The sequence below is a fragment of the Impatiens glandulifera genome, chromosome 1 (genome assembly GCF_907164915.1).
Source record: "Impatiens glandulifera chromosome 1, dImpGla2.1, whole genome shotgun sequence".
Taxonomy (NCBI): Eukaryota; Viridiplantae; Streptophyta; class Magnoliopsida; order Ericales; family Balsaminaceae; genus Impatiens; species Impatiens glandulifera.
The window spans coordinates 138,962,448-138,988,291 of NC_061862.1; the positions used below are offsets into that span (position 1 = coordinate 138,962,448).

Consider the following 25,844-nt stretch of genomic DNA (forward strand, 5'->3'; position numbering starts at 1 on the left):
TTTCTAATAACCCTTGGTTTTCTCCATTTGAAGAAAACCAAGAGTTATTAGAAAACTCTCGGTTTTTCCACAAAGAGAAAACCAAAAGTTTTTCAATTACCTTTCGGTTTTACTCTAGGGTATCTAAACCGAAAATTCTACGATATCTCTCGGTAAATGCCCAATTGTTTTTTACGAGAGAGTCAATACCAAGGGATGGCGAGAGTAACCAAAACCTTCGGTAATGTGTCTATACCGAAAGGTATAAGGTCAAAACCGAGAGTTTTTACTCTCGGTTTTGACCCCTTTTTCACCAGTGGTACAAGACCAGATATAGCTCATGCAGTTGGAGTAGTTAGTCGTTTCCTTTCAAATCCTGGTAAGACACACTGGGAAGCGGTTAAGTGGCTAATGAGATATCTTCGAGGGACCTCCAAATACGCTTTGTGTTATGGTACTGGAAAGCCACATGTTGAAGGGTTTTTCTGATTCAGATATGAGTGGTGATATTGACACAATGAGATCAACTTCAGGGTATTTGTTTACTTTTGGAGGAGGAGCTGTAACATGGAAGTCTCGTCTACAGAAATGTGTTGTTTTGTCTACTACAGAAGCTGAATATATTGTCATTATTGAATGTTGTAAGGAAATGAGATGGATGAAATAATTGTTGAAAGAAATAGGCATTACACAAGACAGGTTTGTGGTGTTTAGTGACTCACAAAATGCTATACATGTAAGAAAGAATCCAAGTTTCCATTCACGTTCAAAACATATCCAAAGAAGATACCATTGGATCCGTGAAGTGCTCGAGAATAAGGAGTTATATTTGGAGAAAGTGCATACAGATGAGAACGGGTCAGATATGATGACAAAGGGCTTGCCAAGAGGCAAGCATGAGATATGTTGTGCCAAAGCCGGAATGGTTCTGGTAGGAGCGTCACGATGATGAATGTTTATAGCAACATTCTCCCATGGCTCGGAAGGGGAGAATTGTTGAGGTGTTCCTTGCCTTTGCGGGCGGGTTTTAAATTTTGGGTAAACGGGTCAAAGTTTTATGTTATGAAAACGGGTTAGAGTATAAATACTTTTTTTGTATTTTTCTCATAACATACAGTAAAGTTGAGAGAGAGTAAATTACAGATCTAGGGTTTTCTGGTTTCCTTCTTTTTCTTGTTCTTTGGCTGATCTAGAGAGAAAGATTGGGGGAGCTTTTGATTGTGGAGTAGTCCAATCATACCTAGTGTAATCACTTCTTTCATTTGAGAGCAGGGCATGTAAGTTTCTACTATTGACATTTGTTTGATTTAGTAAAACTTATCCCTCCTGTGGACGTAAGTCGATTTTGACCGAACCACGTATATTGTGTTGTCGTTTATTGCTCTGTGTTATTTCAGTTCTTGGTAAATTTGTTGTTCGTCATAGACGATTTGGAAACTGATTTGTTATAGGTTTGATTTCTAAGAAGATCCATAGTTTTGTTGTTGCAAAACCCAACAACAACACCATTTCTCGAATTAATTATTCTATTTTAAATATTGTAAAATGAATTCAAAATTTTTAAAAATTATGAATTTTAAGGATGTAAAAAATGAGTGTCAACAAAATGCCACTCTTGGATAAAATTTGGAAAAAAGTCCTTTGGTTTTATAAAACGCACATTAAAGTTATATATATAAATACCATAATTTTAGTCTCCTTCAGACTTAATACTATTATAAGGCGGCGATTGTTCAAACACAAGAATGAGAATAAGAAAGTGATTATAAATCTAAGGAATGAGAATGAGAATAAATAATTAATTGAAGAATACTGTTCAATTAAAACTGTTTAATTATTACCATAGTAATAGTGATTGATTTAGTTATAATAGAAGTTTCGACTTCATTGGAAATTCAAAAACCTAAATTTGAGGTGCTAATAATGGTGATTTAAAAATTGACATTTCATAATGAATGACCAATTTTCAATAACTTGAAATAGATCACAAAACACTTTGGATGAAGACGATCCACTTATGTGCATTCTTGATGCTCTGGTTATTTCTCACTCTCTCGGTCGGCATCTACGAATATGAAATCGAAGCTTCCATGAATCTTTACATTTTAAACATCTCGTCAAAACCCGGCAAAGGTATCCCTTTGAATTCAATCTTACGTGTCATGTGGACTTTCTCAATAACCAATAGACCCAATTCGTAATTCTATGTTTTAGAGAAGTTGAGTCGGTTCTATGTTTTAGAGAAGTTGAGTCGGTTGAGGCAAACTATGAATGAATGAAGATGGGATGACCGGAGAATCGTGAAGTAAAGGATGTTGAATCCTTGTTAAAGAGTCTAGAGACAAAGGAGAGCGGGTAAAGGTGTAACAAAACTTGCAGCGAGATGAAGCAAACTCCAACTCAATGATCCAGGAGAGAAACTCTCCTCTTATATCGTTCCTAACACATTTGACCTCCTATGGATAAAAAGTACACGATTTCAAATCATGTTTCGCATTTCAAGTGAGATGACCAAGAGAAAAAGAATGAGGGGAAGATTTGACGAGTAATAACGAATACTATTTTACTAGTCACAATAAATTCACTAAGCTAGTTAAAAGCCTTATAAATATTATGCAATTCTACACGTGTGTTAAGAATTAAGAATGATCAATATTAAATCATGTTCTCTTTCATATTTTATCCAACAAACTTTTTTTTATATAAAACCCAAAACTAAATCATATAAAAAATAAATCACAACTTCATCTTTTGAAAAATCAAATCAAACAAGTGAACAACCTCCAAAACAAAATTCAAACAAAGATTTAAGATATAGCCATATTTGATCTTTGGACAATAATGCCTACATCAAATGCTGTCCAACACTCTCATCAACATAGAGTCTCAATCTCGGTAAAAAGACAAGTGTTTACAAAACACCTAGAGTCTGAATCTCGGAAAACATCAAGAAAGACCAAAAGAGAAACTTAGAAAAGAGAAGTGTTTACCAGAAGCCTTAGAAATGATGGAATTGCACACACTTAACAAATCCATAATTTTGAAATTGAACTCATGATCATTAGTAAGCTGATTGTTATCGAGCAAGATAAATGCATCATCTATTACCTTCTCTATCTTCAACTTGTCACCATATGCCAAATTCTTGACTTTGTTTCTCATGTCGATAGCAAATAACTCCAAAACATTCCTGGCATTTGCTTTTCTCTTGTTCTCATTATCCTCCATTATATACTTCTTTCCCTCTTTCACCATCTTCTCTGCCTCTTCTTTTGATAACCTTCCTTTTTCATTTATTATTGTCATCTCATTCTTCTCACCAGTTGCATTTACCTTTGCTGAAACAAGTAATAACCCGTCTACGTCTATATCAAAACATATAGTGATTTTACTACCTCTTGGTGCCGGAGGAATTCTGGATGTTGGGTTTTTTGTTTCCTTAGTCCATGAGGAAAAGCCAGCAAATAGGCTCATCTTGGGCCCCCACTTGATTCACTTATTTGGGAGTAATATAAAAGGGGAGAAATTGTCTTTTGCAAGAAATAAGAGCAAAAGAAAGAGAGAGAAAATCAAGAAAGAAAAGAGAGAAAAACTTCAAGTTTCAGCAGTCTTAGTGTTTTGATGATTGCCGGAGTTTGCACCGTTGGATCGTCCTATATTTTGGACAGCAGCTTCACAACTTCTGGGCCAACATTCTGGACGGTGGAGATCGGATTCTTAGGTCTGGAGGTCGGGGTTTCGTTGCCGGAACAGTAGCCGTTGTTTTTGGTGATATTCTTCCTTTCTTGTTCTTTGATTGTTTCTATATCTTTGATGTGCATGTTTCCAAGGGTATTATGAATTTGTATGCCTCTAGTATTGTCTAGAGAAGAATTTTGTATTACTCTCTTGCTGGTGATAGTGGATTTTAAGCGGCACTGGGTGTCCCGTGGTTTTTACCCATTGAGGGGTTTTCCACGCTAAAATTCGGTGTTGTTTGTGTGTGCTTGTTTGGTGTGTTACTCACTGTTTTAGGGGCTGTGTTGATTGCATTTGTGCATACCTATTTGTTATCTTCCTCACAGGTTTAAACAGTTTGGGAAAGTGTTGTCAAACGAAGGATAAATTCCGCAGTTTTTAGTTTACCGTTGTGGTGCATTTCCATCAAAGTGGTATCAGAGCCTTGGTTGCTTATTTGTGAATTGAACTGTTTGAACGATGGAAGCTAATACAAGTAGGATGATTAATTTGAATGGTTCTAATTATCATGTTTGGAAGGCAAAAATGGAAGATCTCCTATATGTGAAAGATTATTATTTACCTGTTTTTGCTACTGATAAACCTGAGAATAAAACTGATGCAGAATGGACTATTTTGCATAGACAGGTTTGTGGATATATTCGGCAATGGGTGGAAGATAATGTGCTGAATCATATTATTGGGGAGACACATGCTCGTACTTTGTGGAACAAGCTTGAACAGTTGTATGCTCGGAAGACTGTGAACAATAAATTGTTCTTGATTAAGCAATTGATCAAGTTACAGTATAAAGATGGCACTCCTGTTACAGATCACTTAAATGCGTTTCAGGGCATTGTGAATCAGCTTTCAGGAATGGGTATCAAGTTTGATGATGAGATTCAAGGTCTATGGCTACTTGGTACATTACCGAATTCTTGGGAGACTTTTAGGGCATCCTTGTCCAACTCTGCACCGGATGGTATTATCACCATGGAATTGGCTAAGGGTAGTGTTATGAATGAAGAGATGAGAAGAAAGTCACAGGGTTCCTCTTCACAATCAAATGTCTTGGTCTTTGAAAAGCGGGGGAGAAGTCAGAGTAGAAGTCCGGGTAATAAAGGAAATCAGCGTGGTACTAGAAGCTCTAGTAAAGGGAAGTATGCTAATGTTGAGTGTTACTATTGTGGTAAAAAGGGGCACACAGTAAAGTTCTGCAGACAGGCAAAGAAAGAGAACAAGAAGAAAAACTACAACAACCAGAACAACAATCAAAGGAAAGATGACGATGGCAGTGACAAAGTTGAAGTGAATACTATCACTAATGATTTCTTTGTTTGTTGTGATGATAATTTGGTGAACTTTGCACATGATGAGGCGAGTTGGGTGATTGACAGTGGAGCTTCGTGTCATGTTACATCACGAAGAGATTTTTATTCATCTTACACTCCAGGTGATTTTGGGGATGTTAAGATGGGTAATAGTGGGCTATCAAAGGTTGTTGGTATTGGAGAAGTCTGTTTGAAATTTGATACTGGGATGGAGTTGGTTTTACAAAATGTAAAACATGTCCCGGATATGAGATTAAATTTGATTTCTACTGGTTTACTTGATGATGATGGGTACAACAACTACTTTGGTAATGGTTTGTGGAAACTCACTCGTGGTTCTTTGATTGTGGCAAGAGGTAAAAGGTGTTCAAAGTTATATGTGATACAACCGAAGATCTCCAAGAGCATTGTTAATGCTGTGGAGAATGCTGACATGACTGAGATATGGCATAAGAGACTTGTCCATATGAGTGAAAAAGGTAAACAAAACAGAGTTTCCTTCAAGAGCCATCCTCCCTACAGAAGAGAGAACATACTTGATCTTGTTCATTCCGATGTTTGTGGTCCTATGAAGACAAAAACACTTGGTGGTTGCTCATATTTTGTCACATTCATTGATGATCACTCCCGGAAGTTGAGAGAGAGACTGGAAAAAAGCTCAAGTGTATTCGGACAGACAATGGAGGTGAATACATTGGGCCATTTGATGCTTACTATAGAGAGCATGGTATTCGGCATCAAAAGACTCCTCCAAAGACACCACAGTTGAATGGCTTAGCAGAGCGGATGAACAGAACATTGGTTGAGAGAGTCAGATGTTTGTTTTCACATTCAGGGTTGTCGCGTTCCTTTTGGGGTGAAGCGTTGAACACGACGGTACATGTTATTAATCTAACCTCTTGTGTTCCTTTGCAGTTTGATGTTCCTAACAGGGTTTGGAGCGGCAAAGATGTTTCTTACAGTCACTTGCGAGTCTTTGGATGCAAGGCATTTGTGCATATTCTCAAAGATGAAAGGTCAAAGCTTGATGTGAAGTATAAGATTTGTGCGTTCCTCGGCTATGGCAATGATGAGTTTGGATACAGGCTTTATGATCCAGTTCAGAAGAAACTTATTCAAAGTCGGGATGTTGTGTTTATTGAAGATCAGATTTTGAAGGATGTTGAAAAGATAGAGACAGTTCCTCGACATAGTGATGATCTTATTGATTTGGGTCCAGTTCCTCTACAACATGTTGACACACAGGTTGGAGATGATGTTCCTATTGATGACCATGGTGCTGATGATGTTGATGCTCAAGAGCAAGATGTAGATGAAGTTGTTCATCCAGAGTTACCAGTTCCAGACATGCCACCATGTGTTCCACTCAGACGGTCTATGAGAGATCGTCATCCTTCTGTACGTTATTCTGCAAATGAGTATGTTCTTCTCACTGATGAGGGGGAGCCTGAGTGTTATGCAGAAGCTATAGAAGATGAGCATAAGAAAGAATGGGCTGAAGCTATGCAAGATGAGATGGATTCCTTGTATAAGAACAATACTTATGAGTTGGTGAAGTTGCCTAAAGGCAAGAGAGCATTGAAGAACAAGTGGGTTTATAAGGTGAAGACTGATGAGTTCACCTCACAAACCAGGTACAAAGCTAGATTGGTGGTCAAAGGATTCAGCCAGAAAAAAGGTATTGATTTCGATGAGATTTTCTCTCCAGTTGTGAAGATGGGTTCTATTCGGGTGGTTCTCGGTTTAGCGGTCAGTCTTGATCTTGAGGTTGAGCAGATGGATGTCAAGACTGCTTTCTTTCACGGTGAATTGGATAAAGAAATCTATATGGAGCAGCCTGAAGGGTTTCAGGTAGAAGGTAAAGAAGACTATGTGTGTAGACTTTAGAAAAGTCTATATGGGTTGAAGCAGGCACCGAGACAGTGGTATAAGAAGTTTGAGTCTGTTATGGGGGAGCAAGGCTACCAAAAGACTACTTCAGATCATTGCGTTTTCTTTCAGAGGTTTGGTGATGATGATTTCATCATTTTATTGCTTTATGTTGATGACATGCTTATCGTTGGCAAGAATGCAGGAAGAATTGCTAAGTTGAAACAGCAGTTGAGCAAGTCTTTTGCAATGAAAGACTTGGGGCCAGTGAAACAGATTCTTGGGGTACGGATCACTCGAGATAGAGCTGCCAAGAAGTTGCATATGTCACAAGAGCGATACATTGAGAAGGTGTTTTGCAGGTTCAACATGGACAAAGCTAAAGTGGTTAGTTCTCCTCTTACTACCAACTTTAATCTAACAGGTAAAGATTGTCCTACTTCAAAGGAGGACATTGAAGATATGGATAAGGTTCCATATGCCTCAGCGGTCGGTAGCTTGATGTATGTTATGGTGTGTACAAGGCCGGATTTAGCTCATGCAGTTGGTGTTGTTAGTCGGTTTCTGTCAAATCCTGGTAGGAAGCATTGGGAAGCAGTTAAATGGATTCTCAGATATCTACGCGGTACTTCCAAATTGGGTATCACATTTGGAAATGAAAAGCCGGTGCTTATGGGATACACAGATTCTGATATGGCTGGAAATAAGGATAACATGAAATCCACTTCTGGATATTTGATGACATTTGCAGGGGGAACTGTTTCATGGCAATCAAGATTGCAAAAGTGTGTGGCCTTATCGACAACCGAGGCTGAGTATATGGCAGCAACGGAAGATTGCAAAGAACTATTGTGGTTGAAAAGATTTCTGCAGGAGCTTGGCTTCAAGCAACAGCGCTACGTAGTTCTTTATGATAATCAAAGTGCAATACACCTTGCTAAGAATTCCATGTTTCATAAGAGAACGAAACATATTGATGTGCGATATCATTGGATTAGAGAATCTCTTGAAAATGGGTTGTTTGAACTTGATAAAGTTCACACTGATAATAATGGTTCTGATATGTTGACAAAGGCATTGGCAAGGGAAAAGTTGAAGGTGTGTTGTTCGATCGCCGGGATGGCGAACTCTTCCTCATAGTCAGAAAAAGGGGGAGATTTGTTGGGTTTTTTGTTTCCTTAGTCCATGAGGAAAAGCCCAGCAAATAGGCTCATCTTGGACCCCCACTTAATTCACTTATTTGGGAGTAATATAAAAGGGGAGAAATCTTCTTTGCAAGAAATAAGAGCAAAAGAAAGAGAGAGAAAATCAAGAAAGAAAATAGGGAAAAACTTCAAGTTTCAGCAGCCTTAGTGTTTTGATGATTGTCGTAGTTTGCACCGTTGGATCGTCCTAATTTTTGGACAGCAGCTTCACAACTTCTGGGCCAACATTCTGGATGGTGGAGATCGGATTCTGAGGTCTGGAGGTCGGGGTTTCGTTTCCGGAACAGTAGAAGTTGTTTTTGGTGATATTCTTCCTTTCTTGTTCTTTGATTGTTTCTATATCCTTGATGTGCATGTTTCCAAGGGTATTATGAATTTGTATGCCTCTAGTATTGTCTAGAGAAGACTTTTGTATTACACTCTTGCTGGTGATAATGGATTTTAAGCGGCACTAGGTGTCCCGTGGTTTTTACCCATTGAGGGGTTTTCCACGCTAAAATTATGTGTTGTTTGTGTGTGCTTGCTTGGTGTGTTACTCACTGTTTTAGGGGCTGTGTTGATTGCATTTGTACATACTTATTTGTTATCTTCCTCACATGTTTAAACAGTTTGGGAAAGTGTTGCCAAACGAATGATAAATTCCGCAGTTTGTAGTTTACCGTTGTGGTGCATTTCCATCACTGGACAGACTAAATACTCCAAGCAAGTTATTGTCTTTTGTCAATGCTCTCTCTCCCTCGAACACATCAATCAAAACACTAGATTGATTGTCAAAGCATGTATAAAAGACTTTCTCCACCTTTTTGGGATGGTAGTGTTCGTAGGAATTAAGACTGACATTATCCCACCATGGGTATTAATTCCAAGGGAGAGGGGAGTGACGTCTAGAAGTACAAGATCTTTAATTTTGATATTTTCCTCACCACACAAAATGGCAGCTTGAACTGCAGCACCAAATGAGAGTTCCTTTCCATCGAAAAATTCCTTAAGAAGTTGTTTTATTTTGGGAATTCTAGTGGAACCGCCAACCAGGACAACATCATGTAAACAACTCTTACTGAATAGATCCTTGTTCATCTCCTCGAACTTGGCTCGGGTTATATTAAAATTGAAGTCAACACCCTCAAAGAGACAATCAATCTCTATAGTAGTCTGGGGAGAATGGGAAAGAATCCTTTTCGTCTTCTCACAAGCAGTTCTCAATTTCCTGAAGGCACGGGGTTTCCACTTATGTCCTTGTTGTTCTTGCGCATCAATTCCTTTACAAAATGATTCAACATTCTGTTATCAAAGTCCTCACCTCCCAAATGGGTATCACCAGCCATGGCTTTTACTTTAAAGAAAGGCCCATCAATGGTCAAGACAGAGACATCGAAAGTTCCTCCACCAAGGTCGAAAATGAGGACATTCTTCTCTCATGTTGCTTGCTCTCTTGTCTAGACCGTATGCAATGGCAGCAGCCATTGGTTCAATGATGATACGCAACACATTTAGACCAGAAATTGCACCTGCGTCTTTTGTGGCTTTCTTTTGGAAACAGCATTTTTCACCGGCGATCCCAAAGAGACTTCAGCAATCTCTTGCATCTTCATTAGAACCATGGAAGATATATATATATTTCTTCTGCATAGAAATGTTTCTCCTCGCCTTTGTATTTGACAACAATCATTGGCTTGTCTTCTGGCCCGAAATGATCTTGAATGGCCAGTACTTGGCGTTACTCTGCACCAACGGTTCACTAAACTTCCTACCAATTAATCTATTTGCATCTGAACAATAGAATTGATTTTGAAAGCCTATATGGAATGCGGTTATAAAAGAAGAAGAGAAAGAATAATAATTATACTAATAGAACTTACCAAAAATAGTGTTGATGGAGTTGTTAGAAACCTGATTCTTAGCCACGTCACCTATTAATTGATCTGTATCCGTAAATGCAAGGATGGCAACGGTACCTTACCCGTCGGGTAGTGAAGTACCCCTCCCCGAATCCGATTTTCAATTTACTACCCAAATCCGTCCCCAAACCCAACGGGTATCTTTATTTATATTTCATCCCCGATTCGTCGGGTATCCAATTTCCGACCCCATTACCCGATACTAAATATTAAAAAATTATTATATTTTAATTAAACCATCTAAACTAAAATTATTTAAATTTAATATATTATACTAACTAATATGTTATTACAAAATATAATTGACCTTAAACTATTAATAAATATTTTATCTTTAAACAATAGACAGTCAATCCACGTTATATAATATAAATTCATCCCTATTACAAAAATATAAATAAACTTAAAAATAATAGTACAAAATTCTTAATTAAACACAAACACCTTCAACAACGCATATAAATTACAACATATAAATTTAATAAAAAAAACAATCAACATTAACAAATACAAAAAATAAAAATAAAAATAAAAATAAAATATTTAACTAATAACATCCCTCAAATCTTTTATAAATAATTTATTACTTATATATAATATTTATAAAAATAATAAATAAATAATATATTTAACTTTTATTTTCTAAACATAAACATAGTAAAAGAATTTAGGTGCATTATCTGTTTATTTTTTAGCTTTAAAAATTAAACCTTTATATTTTACGTAAAAAATAATCCTTTATTTTTCTTTTAAAAAATTAACTTTTATTTTTGTCTTAAAAGATTGACTATTTATTTTTTGTTTTAAAACACCAACCCTTTTAAGAATTAATTTATCTTAAATGAAAACAATACAATACAAAACATAACTAAATAAATAATAAATAACTTTAAATCAAAATTGAAAAATATATAATAAAAGTATTATTTACCACCTTTGTAGCGTTATAGAAGTTATTAAAGAAAAAATTACAAAACAAAGATTGAAAATTAAGTTAATAAATAAGTATAAGATTGTAAAAGATGAAGAACAATTATAACTTTATTAAATAAAATTAAAACAATTAATATTAAATTTTAAAAACACAAATAAAAACATTACTTACTTGCAATTGTTTTGTTATTGAAAACTTGAAGTTGAACAAAATTTAGAAAAAAGATGAAAATAGAAGTTCAAATAACTAATAAGGTTAAATTTATAATGAAGAATGAAAATGAAGATTAGAAGTATTTAGAGAGATTTACTTATTACAAATTAATAAACGATGTTAAGCCGTGATGTGTGAGTAACAATAAAATAATTAATATATCTATATATATAATGATGCTTAATTTTTAAAGTGTCCGGATTGTCGGATCGAGAACTGTGGTTAATTTGGATATATGTGAGAGTAAATGGATACTTGGGTCGGATTGTGGGTTGATCCGCCCATAAACTTAAAATGGTTAAAAATAAAATTAAAAATGTTATAGATATGGTTCGAACTTGCAACATAACAAAACAAGTACAACCTTTTAACCAACTAGACTAATAACACTTTATATTTTAAATTCAACCCAAAATTTGATAAACCCGCGACATCTTAACAATATAAGTTCAACTTTTTAACTAACTAATCTATATATAATGATGCTTAATTTTTAAAGTTTCCGGATTGTCGGGTCGAGAGCCGTGGTTAATTTGGATATATGTGAGCTAAATTAAAAATGTTATAGGTATGGTTCGAACTTGCAACCTAACAAAACAAGTACAACCTTTTAACCAACTAAGCTAATAACACTTTATATTTTAAATTCAACCCAAAATTTGATAAACGCGAGACATTTTAACAATATAAGTTCAACTTTTTAACTAACTAATCTATATATATATAATAATGCTTAATTTTTAAAGTGTCCAGATTGTCGGGTCGAGAGTTGTGGTTAATTTGGATATATGTGAGAGTAAATGGATATTTGGGTCGGATTGTGGGTTGACCCGCCTATAAAAATTTTATCGTAATGTTTTTTTCACGGTTTTTTATATTATTAATCGTGCAAATGCACGGGATACATGCTAGTTTGCATTAAAACTACGAATGAATATATATGCTCTCGATTTTCTCTTCTTTTTTTTTATCTATTTTTATTGAGTTTATAATTAATTTAAAATTCTTGAAATGTTGATATGTTGTATATATTTTATTATTTAATTATCTAATTGTCTTTTTTTTTATTGATTTAAAAATTCAGTGTAAATGTATACGAGTTACATTCATCTTATCCATCTAAAAAAATGTAAATTAAGATTCATTATTTAATAGTTAAAATCTTTATAATTTGATATGCTTTTCATTTAAACGGTATACTATTAATAAATAAATAAACATTAATAATGTCGTTTTATGTGTTTGAAACTTTAATTTTGAAAGTTTGTAATTGAAATACTTATAATATAATTATATATTATTAAAAATAAAATATGATCTAAATTTAAAATATTCATATTATTTTTGTTTAATATTAATAATAATCACATAATTATTTGAGTACATTTGATTTAGAAAATGAAAAAATATTTTAAAAAAATACATATGTTTACCTTGGCCTAAATTTTATGTGATATATGGTTTGAAACAATGTGATTAGAGACAAAGGTCAATCACAAAAAAAAAACTTTGACGCAAAATTCACCTCTTACAATCAAATTGTTAAAGACAATGAGCGATCTAAGTAAAAAATCGTTAGAAATTTGAAATCTAACTTTCATTTATTATTTTTTAGATTTAAGAGAATTAGTCGTTATTGTATTGTAGACACAAATAAAAAATCAATTTATTATAAATTTGGTGAAAAAAAATTATTCATTTTTATATTTAGTCTATCAAATCAAATGTCTATATGAGTATAAATTTTATATATATGATAATATATAGTTTAAAAGTAATGACACATGAGAGTGATTATGATTAATGAGTAAGCGTAAATGGTAATATAAAATATTTATTTATCTCTCCATTAATAATATATATATATATATATATATATATATAATAATGTTTAATTTTTAAAGTGTCTGGATTGCCGGGTCGAGAGCTATGGTTAATTTGGATATATGTGAGAGTAAATGAATATTTGGGTCGGATTGTGGGTTGACCCGCCCATAAACTTAAAACGGTTAAAAATAAAATTAAAAATGCTATAGGTATGGTTCAAACTTGCAACCTAATAAAACAAGTACAACCTTTTAACCAACTAGGCTAACAACACTTTATATTTTAAATTCAACCCAAAATTGGATAAACGTGTGACATTTTAACAATATAAGTTCAACTTTTTAACTAACTAATATATATATATATATATATAATGATGCTTAATTTTTAAAGTGTCCAGATTGCCGGGTCGAGAGCTGTGGTTAATTTGGATATATGTGAGAGTAAATGGATATTTGGGTCGGATTATGGGTTGACCCGCCCATAAAAATTTTACCGTAATATTTTTTTCACGGTTTTTTATATTATTAATCGTGTAAATGCACGGATACATGCTAGTTTATTTAATGATGGCTATGAGTTATTATTTGGAATTTGAAAAGACATTTAAATTTTATCAATATATAATATATATATATATATATATATTAATATATTCGGGTAAGGAGTTTGAGTTTCCAATACTCCCCATACCCGATCCCGAACCCGATCGGGTACTATTTTTTATTCCCCATCCCTGACTCCGACCCTGAATCCGATTTAAAATACCTGAACCCGATCATCGGGTATCCACGAGTATCGGGTATACGAGTACTCATTGTCATCCCTAAATACAACACAGAAATGAGTGTTTTTTATAACTTTTTCAACCAATCAGATTACAACACGTTATTCTCTCACTCAAATTTTCTCTCTTATCATTTTCTGAAGAAGATAACCTCATGAAAAATGAAATGTAGGTCCTCCAACTTTCGGCGATGTTTAATTAGGCCACTGAACTCTCTAGGATTAATTTTATCTAAAAACTTATATTTTTAATTTATTTTAAATATAAGTTATATTGGGGCCCCTAGAATTTTTGTTTCTGTTTAATTAGGTTCTTGAGTTATAGAAACTTTTATTTTCAACTCAAAAGTTTCAATTTCATTTTTTTTTTAAATATAAGGTCCGATTTTGTTTCCCTCTCGCCCAAACAACCTACAAAAAATTTTCTACAATGATAAAATTTTACACAATTTTAAGGCATATTTAGAAATATCTTGAACATTGTAATCCATATCTTGAGTTGTGTAACTCCAACAAGCACAAAATTAATTTGGTAGCCTTTTAAAATTATTCTTATATCCCTAAAGAGTTTTAGAAATTTTAGAACCTGTTTGAAAAATATTTATTTTCACGGTGTCATATCTGAAGTTATATAACTCTGAAAATTTTAAACAAAATTCCATCAAGCTTTTAAAAATATTCTTAATCTCTATACAAAATTTCATAATCGTTAGAAATATTTTTCGAAAAACACTTAGTTTTAGTAGTTTCATGTATGGAGTTCTAACTCCAAAAAATTCTACAAAACATCAGGATGCTTGTAACTTTATTTTCTATCACCAAATACAAACAAACAATCCAAATTGAGAATAATTCATTCTTTAATTTGCGATCTTATTCTTTAATCTTCATTGAGAAACGTTATTCACTCTTTTATTTTAATCTAATCTAATCCTAATAAACCTTTAGACTCACTTCTAGAAAAGGAATAAGGCTAACTCTTTTAGACATAAGTTACAATATTCACAATAGTGAAAGAGTTCTGAACTCATAATACAAGTGTAACAATCCTTCACAAAATTGAATGACTAACTATTTTGAAGTAGAGACAGTCTGTGTAGGACGGGCGTGTGAGCCATAGCGACGCAATCCTTTCCCACACATAAACATCCTTAGTTTTTTTAAGAAATAAAATAAGGCAGTGACTCTCAAGTCAATTAGATCGATTTGTCCAAACACATGATCGATTTAAAATATATACAGACCAATTTAAAAGGTTAATGCTAGAGAACTTATTTTTAGTTTCTCATCATGTTTACGAGATTCGAGAGAAAGATAATACAAGAAGTTCTCTAGAAAAACCTAGGCAACCAAATACAAAATGTTTTTCTTTAAAATCAGCACCCAGATCGGACCTACCATCCAAAATCACTTGTTGCATCTACTCCGAGGCGGGACACAAGTAGGATGTGTAAGGCATGGGATTTCCGATAGTTTTTATGTACAAACCACCCTTAAAGACGGGGCCTTCCAAAGCAAACTATAGAAAGAAGATGTTTTTCCAACTAGAGCCGAATTAAATGCGTATAAATTCATTTATCAATCTAAAAGTTGTCTATAAATTTATATTTATTTGCATTAAATTTCATTAAAATTATTTACCCAAATTCTCATTCTATTTAGTTAATAAAATTAGTTTAATTCCAACCATTCCCACATAAATAGAAATGAAAACAATAACTAAATGAAATGTTCAAGTTGAATCCTACTAGAATAGGTAAGTGTAACCCTTTGAACATTCTTTTATGATTTATGAAAATATATAACTTTTCTAGTTGATTAGTAGATTCAATGTTTTTGAACTATTGGGACTTTTGTGTAAATGATTACACATTTTTACATGAAATTTTTTCTGATAAATGTCATGATCTAATGGTTGTGTCTTTTTTGGCAATGGAACATGCTCTTGGTTTTATGAGAGAATCTATAATTGAGTCGTATAATTCTTTTGAAGCGGTCTCACTTCTCTCTCAAATATGTGATTTTTTTTCTCACAAATAATCATTAAAATCGATATATTAATCCTTGTCAAAGTATATATTGTTTACTTATAGAATTAACCCCAACAATAATCTTCCAAGAGAACCTAGTTCTTGAAATTTCGAAGATAAATAATTTTTTCAATTTTTTGGTCTCCATGTTAGTCTTTCCACTGTTGTTTTGATCCTATGTTCTCTTTATTATATTTTTTTTTCATTCACTCAATCCTATAATATATTAAATTTAAAAAGAATATCTTAATATAATAAAAAAACTAATATATAAAACAATCTATATTTATAAATAGATTATTTGTCCTCAATTAACAATCATCATATCACACCCCTATTAAATATTAACGTTTATTAATTTAAACATAATATCATTAATTAATTTTAAATAACATCATTAATAAATTATATTAATACCATAAATTTTCTATAAATTAAAACTGATTTTTAGTCTAATTTCTATTCTAATTAAATTATATATATATATATATATATATATATATATATATATATATTATCTTAGTATTATATATATAAAAAGAAAATAATGACGATACTATCATTTTTCATTAATAGTGTTATTCAACCCTAACTAATGACAAGTTGATATTTATTTTGAAAGCATTCTAAAACAGTTTCATCCTTGAACAAAATTATCACCTCTTGTGTAACATTTTAACTCTTTTTTTCTTTTCTAAAACATGATCATATATATATATATATATTATCTTAGTATTATATATATAAAAAGAAGATAATGACGTTACTATCATTTTTCATTAATATTGTTATTCAACCCTACTTATGACAAGTTGATATTTATTTTGAAAGCATTCTAAAACAGTTTCATCCTTGAACAAAATTATCGCCTCTTGTGTAACATTTTAACTTTTTTTTTTTCTAAAACATCATAGATGAAAAATTTCGATAGCACAAACTACTAAATATCTTAATACACTAAAACTGTTTTAAGATTGTCATGTATTTTTTCTTTAATAATAGAAAATGTTTATAAATACAATATTACAAATAAATGAAATAAAATAAAATGTATGAAGAACAAAATTACCGAATAAATGTTGATTAGAGATATTATGCTTAACATATTTTCCTTAAAATAGTTCTTCCATTCTCTCCCCTTGTGTTATAGCTTATCGAATATGACTATCTCCCAGGATACAACGAATCGAACAGTGATTCAGCACTGGAATCATTACACATCGGACTTGAAAAATACCTAAATCGATCACCGAATTTCAGCAAAAAAGAGTTGCGTGAAGAATTTGAAAAACACTCACAAAAACAAAGTTTTTTTTTTAATTCTAGAGATAATGAGATAAATGTAAATAATATTTCTCTAAAGAGTGGTAAAGAGTTGGAATGAAGGAATACATATCTAGAAATTAAACCATCACAATAAATTATTCAACGGATAATAACTAATTCAACGACGATTCGTTTATAGACTCTTGGCACTTCAATATTATTCATTTGCATTTAACTTTAACAAAAAGATTTCACCAGAAATTCACATTTAAATTATGTGTGAATTTATATTTATTTGAATTAAATTTTATTAAATTTATTTATCTAAATTCTCATTTTTATTTAATTAATTAAATTAGTTTAATTCTAACCCTATTTAAGCTCCCCTAAAATATATTCATATTAAATAAAAATCTAACTCTTTTACACACATATTTATAGAATATTGCAAAAATCTTTAAAGTGTACCAATTGTCATTCACAATTTACAATATTGATATACAATATTAATTCATGTCAACTTATTTTCGATAAACTTGTATATCTTAACATTATATACCCAACTTGTATAGTATCACATATCTTTGGAGCTTGTTTGTACATGAAATTGTTTGTTTTGTTTTAATCATCTCCTCGCTACCTCTTAATTATATACTAATTTAATTTATCAATTAAAATATTTTTATTTTATTTTATTAAATTTATATTTTTAATAAAAAATATTTAATAATTTATCTTAACATATCTCAAAATAAATTTAACCTTTTTTTTTTATCAAACATGTTTTAAAGATAAGAAAAATGTAAGAATCCACTAGTTATAAGATATAATCACATTAAACAAATTTTCTTTCTAAATATTCAAATAAAAAAAACGACTCAAAAAAGTTCCTAAACCAAAAATCAAATAAATATACATGGATGATTGGACAAAAATTCCTTCATCATAAGAATTCACTAGTTATAAGAAACAATCACATTACATCATTTTTTTAATATTCAAATAAAAAAATGACTGAATACAAATCAAAGAAATTCCCAAACTAAAAGTCAATAATTCCTACATGTACAGAAAATTTATTTGTTAACCGTTTATTGAGCTTGTTTGATCTTGTTTTTTTAAGATTTTGTTTTCTTTTTTTAAGATTTATAAAAAAAACATATTGTTTAATAAAAAATTATGTTATTTGAATTTTAAATAGTTTAATTATTAAAATATAATTTTATATATAAAATATAAATTTTATAAAAATAAAATAAAAGTATTTTAATATATTAGTTAATGAAATTATTGATTCGATAATATAAGGATAAGAAAATCAATAAATTTATTAATTAATACATTAAAATATATTTATTTTTATAAATTTTAAATTTGATATAATAATAATAATAATGGGATAAAAGATAAAATTTATAAAATTATAAATACAATTTTTAAACTAAAAAAAGTCAAACCATGTCATGTCAGCAGTCTTATCTAAGAGTACAAGGATTCTATCAGAGTAGGCACAAGGATAGATCGTAATGTTCATTAGATTTGAAATTGAATCAACGGTTGAGATGGGTTTGAACGTGTTTAAATACCTTCACCATTCCTACCGCACTGTATCATCTCTTGGCCGCCGTTACCATGAAAAGACGTATAAACGATTTGCCCGAGTGCTTGATTCTTCAGTGTCTTGCTCGTCTTCACGTCAAGGACTTACCTGCCGCATCACGAGTATGTCGTAATTGGCTTCATCTGATCGAATCTCGTCATTTTTACTCCCTCAGGAAACAACTCGGATGTACGAATCACGTGGCTTGTTTGCTCCAGTTCACTCCTCCGCCAATATACGGTAATACCAAATCTATATATGTAATCACCATATTTGACCCGATAGATCGTGAGTGGATCCGACTTCCTCCGATCCCTAATTTCCCACATGGATTTCCTGAGAATACAAAGATTGTAGTTTCGGAAGGGAAAGTCGTCGTCTTTAGCGAGATCGATCCGAAGGTGATGTCCATGTTCGTGTTAAATTTGGCGACTCGACGGTGGAGGAAAGACGAGGACATGCCTTTAATTAGTACTGAAAAGTTTTCCAACGTTGTTTCCCGTGGTCATCAGATATTCATCAGCGGTGAAGGTTTCCGCCCGGATAAGGATGCGGTTTGGAAGTATGATGTTTGGAAGGACAAGTGGAGCGGGTTGTATTGGCTGAACGACCTTAAGATCAGAGGGCTGCGGGTAATTGGAGAGGAATTGTGGGCTGTAATTGGAAGCAGAGACGCAGAACAATGGAGAATGTCTGAAGGACATAGAGGAGATGTGTACCATTTTGGAACTAAGACATGGAGATATGTTGGATTGGATTTGAAAGAAGTTGATGATTTACTTTACCCCAAGTACATGGACTTGAAATTGTATAAGTTTATGAAAAAGTTGTTGAAGAATAAGTTCATGGTCATGAAAAATTGTAAACGACTCCAATTGGGTAAGCATAGTTTAGTAATGGGCCCCGGCGTCCTCCACAAGGACCGATTACGTCGTAGGAAGGAATTATTTTTTGTTGAGGACCAAGAAGGTAATTTTATAAGAATGTGGCCCCCTAATTCTCAATTGGTGACATCAAGTTATTGTGTTGAATTTTAAATTTTGTAAAACTCTTTACTAAGTAAGAAGATGATCATATATATTTATTGATGAAATGAAACTTTATTATATTAAAAAGTGTGAATATATTATGTTGCTTCATTAATTAAGATACAATAATTTCTGTAACTTTGTTGTTTTTGCATTTAACTAGTGAGATGACAATTTAAAATTTTTTAACCATTAAATTATATGAGACCGGTAAAATAAATCATTTTTGAAACACAACAAAATAGACACCAACAATAAAACAATAATGGAATGGGGTTGCACACACTTTTTATTTCCTCAAACATATCAGCTTGGATTCCATCTCATAGTTGTCCAACTATATATATATATGATTCCTCTATTCTATCATTTATCTTTTTCACTCATATCCTCATTTGTAAGTAATAAATACAATAAATATAATATATTAAAATTATAATATATTAAAAATATAATATATCGATAAGATGTTATCCTAATATGATAAATTGTTGTAATATCGTTATTATATTATATTAATTTTTTATAAGTTTAATTTAATTTGTATATAAGAGACATGCCTTATTTAATTGAGATAGTATTCAATACAATCTCTTTCTATATTGTTACATGGTATTAAAACAAAATTTTATTTTTGAGCACAAAATATAGTCTTCTGCTGCCTCCATCAATGGTTACTTTAAGTCATTGATGGAGGGCTCAAATAAAACTCCACTACCTCATTTTTTTTAAAAAAAAATTAGCGTCATTCGCTTCTTCTAGTTCCTTTGGTTTGAGACAAGTGGTGCCCATGTCTTCGGATTCGTAATAATTGGTGCCTCGGCTTTAACCGTTTCCACACCTTCCTTTGGAACATCTGGTGTCTCGGCTTCGATCGCTTCCACACCTTCCTTTGGATTTGGCGCAACTGGAGCTTCTGCTCCTTTCAAATCTAGATTAACCAAAACAACGACATCCATAACCTCCACTCCTTCATTAGGATTTGGATCAACTGTCGCTAGTTCTTCGCCATTTCCTCCTTTTGGGATGACAACTAGTGCATCATCGTCTCCTTTTGGTGTAATACTTTCGGATAATTTGCAACCTCAATAGCGCTTGATTCTTTATCTGCTGCTACACTAACTGTAACACCTTCTTCGCCTTCAACTGCTACACCATCGTTATTTAGAGTTTTTTCGGGTTCTTTTTGAAGAGTTTCGATCCAATCTCAACATACATCGTTCACCTGTTTTGATTGCGGGGTGTAATAAATGTAATCAATATAATATATTGGAGATATAATATAAAGATAATATATTTGTTAGATATTATCAAAATATGATAAATTATGATAATATCGATATTATATTATATTAATTTCCTTATAAGTTCAATTTAATGTCTATATAAGAGACAACATGTCTTATGTAATTGAGACATGATCCAATACAATCTCCTTTTATATTCTTATAGTAAGTATAGTCCTCCACTGCATTCGTCACCATATTCTCTACCTCCTTCTCATTTATTATTGTTATCTCATCTTTCTTTGCCTAAACTTTTAATATCCCATTTGGAGAATTCACAATCATCTATTGATGCCGAGAAATCCCATAAATCTTAATTATTTTAAGCAAGTTATTGTCTTTCGTGATTGTTCTCTTGTCCTCAAAAACATTTAAAATATACATTCTCCACTTTTGAGCGAGTGAAAAATATGAGAATAAATTTAGACCACTTACCATTTGACAAATTAAGTCAATATAAAATTGAAAGATTTTATATTAATTGTTCAATATTATTAATTATTTGATTTATTCTTTTTAAGAGATCAATTTTTATTGAAAAAAATAACACATTTATACATTATAATAAAAGATGAAAATAAAATAAAAATCAGAAAACAAATAAAATGGTTAGATGTCAATAGTCAAATAATTCTCATTTAATATATAATAACATGAAACTCTAGAAATTAGTTTTTTTTCCTTTGGAGAGTTCTATAATTTATTTCTTTTCAAATTGTCAACTAGAGATATATTTTAACTTCCAGTTTCAAAAGTTCACTTCTTAACTAGTTTATTTGTTCCAAAAGTTTGGCACTTTAAACTACATTTTCTATTGAAATTTATGAATGTTCATAATAACTATTGAACTTAATTTGATACTTATTTTGATTTAGACAGAAGAAATGAAAGAATTGCGTGCTTCTTATTTCTCATCATTTTAGATATACAATTGAAGTCTCCTCAAAGTTGTTTCCTAGCTCTTTAGATTTTCTTCTTTATCACCTGCAATTTGATTACTTTTTCCGGTTTATTGATATTTAGGATCTTGATATAATAATTGGTCACCTATTGTGTTAAGAAATATGTTAGTTTGTTTATTAGTTTAATATTGTATATAGAGATGTATAACTCCTTGTTTTTATTTAGAAGTAGCTAGTTGTTCTTATCTTATCTAGTAGTTAATGATAGTTAGTTGTTATTATCAGTGGCGGACCTACTAAGGGGCCTTCCCCAACCTTAATTTTTATTTTAATAGAATAATTGGGCCCCACCTTTTTCTCTCTACCGTATGGCCCATCTCTGATATCTCCTTCTCTCTATTCCCTCATCTCTTTTCCTCTCTGCCATAATTCCTATCCATCTGATCTCTCATTCTCTCTAATCTCTATTCCTTCATTCCTCCAGGCTCCAACGAACAATAATCTCCCTTTCTTCTCCAGACAGTAGGCAAGAAGTCTAAGATCATTTCATTTTATTTCCACCATCATTTCAGCTTCAAGCCTTCAAGATTCCCTTTCAAGATTCCTACAGTACAGGTTTTTCCATTGTCGACTTGTTATTTGTGCATTTTTATTTCAACTTATTGTTTACCATTGCAATTTGATTATTGAATTGTTGGGGAAAACCCTAACAGAAACACAAAAGAAGAAAAAACCAAACGAAAAGAACACTAACATAATTTGATAACGGAGTTCGGCCAAAATGTTGCCTACGTCTCCGAGCATTAAGGCTATCAATTAATAAGAAAGAAGAGATACAAATTTGGGTGCTATAAACCAAAGAGGGGTGAGTTTCTTTTATATACTAAGAAACTTCCCCAACTCCCATCATCTTCCGATGTGGGATTTATGCTAATTGTGAATATAGTTTCTTTTATATACTAAGAAGGTTTTTTCACTCCCATCATCTTCCGATGTGGGATTCTAATTGTGCCAAAAACAACAAATCTCCACCTTGGCACAATATCCAAAATACTAATCTTCAATATTAAAAATAAACCTTCAGTGCTTCCAATTGGCGCTCTTCAGCGCCGACTCAAACGCGGAACATGTGTACCAAATCTAAACAATTAGATTTGGTTTTCCCCATGTCTTTCATCTCGAACTCTTTACTCAATTGAGCCTTCAATTTGTCAACTTCATATTGGCTCTTTGATGCTATCAACATATCATCAACGTACAAGAGTAGATAGATGTAAGACTCATCTTGTAATTTGCGCAAATACACACATGAACTGAATTTGATTCTTGTGTACTTGTGCTCCATCATAAACTTGTCAAGTCGCTTGTACCATTGTCTCGACGATTACTTCAACCTGTACAATGATCTATTCAACTTGCAAACCCAATTTTCTTTATCAGCAATATTGAATCCATCTGGTTGATAAATGTAGATTTCCTCATTCAAATGACCGTGTATGTCTGCGGTCTTCACATCTGGTTGAGCTAGCTCCAAATTCATCTACGCTACCAAGGCCAACAAAATTCCAATGGAAGAGTGTTTAACAATAGGAGGAAATACCTCATTATAATCACCTCTTTCCTTCTGAGCGTAGTCTTTAGCTACCAATTTTTCCTTGTAGCGAACATCAAACTGTTTTAGGAAATCCTTCTTTCTTAGCAGAGATCCATTTACAACCAATAGCTTTCTTCCCTTTTCGTAGATGCGTCAACTTGCATGTCTCATTCTTCTGAATAGATTGCATCTCATCTTCCATAACACCTCTCCTTTTTCCATTTTCAGTACTTCGACTGACATCTGAAAAAGTGGATGGAACATCATCTACGACTAGAAGTGCATAGACCACCATGTCAACAAACCGACCCGGTTTTTGAGTAACTCGTCTTGGCCTGTTTACAGCAATTGATTCACATTGTTCTGAAGTTTCTTGGGTCAGAACCTCTTCCATATTTAACTCTTCGTCTGTCGTCGGAGAGTCACTTCTAGTTAGGCTTATCTTTATCTGCTCAAACTCCACCTGTTGCGGAGTACAATCAATCTTGTCTGGTGTTACCTTATTCAACATTGAATAATCATCAAAAGTAACATCTCTTCTGATAATGCTTTTCTTTGCATCCAAACACCAGAGACGATACTCTTTAACTCCCGTAGTAAATCCCATAAAAAGAGTCTTATTTCCTCGTGGATCCAAATTTGATTTAACTCCATGATAATATATTGTAGAACCAAAAATATGCAAAGAATCATAATCAGTTGCAGGTTTTCCAGAACATACCTCTAATGGAGTCTTGCCACCAAGTGCAGATGATGGTAGGCGATTTACCAAATGTTGAGCGTATGACACAGCTTCTGCCCAAAATTTCATGTCTAATCCAGCATTAGACAACATACATTGAACTTTCTCCACTAATGTCCTGTTCATACGTTCCGATACTCCATTCTACTGTGGTGTTTTTCTAACTGTGAAATGTCGAACTATGCCACACTCTTGGCACAACTTCTGGAATGGATTATTCTTGTATTCTCCACCATTATCAGTCCGGAGAACTTTGATCTTTCTTTATGTCTCGCCTTCAACTTGAGTTTTCCATTTAAGAAAAATCTCAAACACTTCACCTTTATTTTTCATAGTAAACACCCATACTCTTCTGGAAAAATCATCAATAAAAATAACAAAATAATGTCTACCTCCAAGAGAAGGAGTCTTGGCAGGTCCCCATACATCTGAGTGCACATAATCCAAAATACCCTTGGTGTTATGGATAGCAGTGCCAAATTTTACTCGCCTTTGTTTTCCCAGAATACAATGTTCACAAAAATCTAACTTACAAACTTTTGTACCTTTCAACAATTCTTGCTTGACAAGAGTTTGCATAGATTTCTCACCAGCATGCCCCAATCGCATATGCCATAGCTTTGTTGCCTCTAACTCTTTACTGCTCCTGGAAGTTGATACACATGATGTCCCATTAATTGTACTACCCTCATAGTAATACAAATTATTACTCTTCTTGATAGCTTTCAACATCACTAGCGCTCCAGATATTACCCTAAGAACTCCATTTTCCAATTTCACATGTAGGCCTTTCGACTCCAAGGCCCCCCAAAGAAATGAGATTCTTTTTCATATTCGGTATGTACCGAACATCTCTAATAATTCTGGTGGATCCGTCATCATTCTTCAGCTTGATTGAACATATCCCCTTTATTTTACATGTATTAGCATCTCCCATGTAAACAACTCCACCATCTAGCTTCTTAAAGTCAAAAAATCACTTTCGAACTGGTGTCATATGATAAGTGCAGGCTGAGTCCAATATCCACGCATCAGGATGTGATGTTGTGTGTGACATCGATAAAGAGTATTCTGAATCTGCATCACCTTTGTTTTCTGCAACATTCGCATCTTCATAATCTTTCTCTTTCTTCTTCAACTTTGGGCAGTTAATCTTCCAATGTCCTTTCTCACGACAAAAAGCACATTCATCTTTGACAACTCTACTTTCAGATCTCTTCTTCCTTTCCCTTTTGATTTGCTCTGCTGACGGCCCCTAACCATCAATGCTTCATCTGCTGTACCTACTTTGCTTTTCCTTTTATCCTGCTTTCTCAATTCATGACTATATAAAGCAGAACTTACAGCATCAAGGGAAACATTTCCCTTCCCATTAAGTAACGTTGTTTCTAAGTGTTCAAATTCATCAGGAAGGGACGATAGCAACATTAAATCCAAATCTTCATTCTCAAACCTAACGTCAAGGTTTAACAGATCTGCTACTAATTCATTAAACTTAGTTATATGCTCATTCATAGTAGTACTTGATTGGTAATCAAACAGGAACAGTCGCTTCTTCATAAGGAGCTTATTCTGACCACTCTTCTTCAGAAATTTATCCTCCAATGCTTGCCACAGTTTCTGTGCAGAAGTTTCAT

At 32.7% G+C, this 25,844-nt stretch overlaps 1 protein-coding gene across 1 annotated transcript in view; it reads right to left on the bottom strand.

Annotated features, from left to right (window-relative positions):
• Window positions 1-25,844, bottom strand: part of LOC124945160 (heat shock cognate 70 kDa protein-like) — an 81,376-nt gene that overhangs the window by 22,684 nt on the left and 32,848 nt on the right. Inside the window, exon 4 of the mRNA XM_047485550.1 lies at window positions 2,970-3,169. Within this exon, the coding sequence (XP_047341506.1) occupies window positions 2,970-3,169 (200 nt within the window). The remainder of the gene's footprint in view (window positions 1-2,969; window positions 3,170-25,844) is intronic.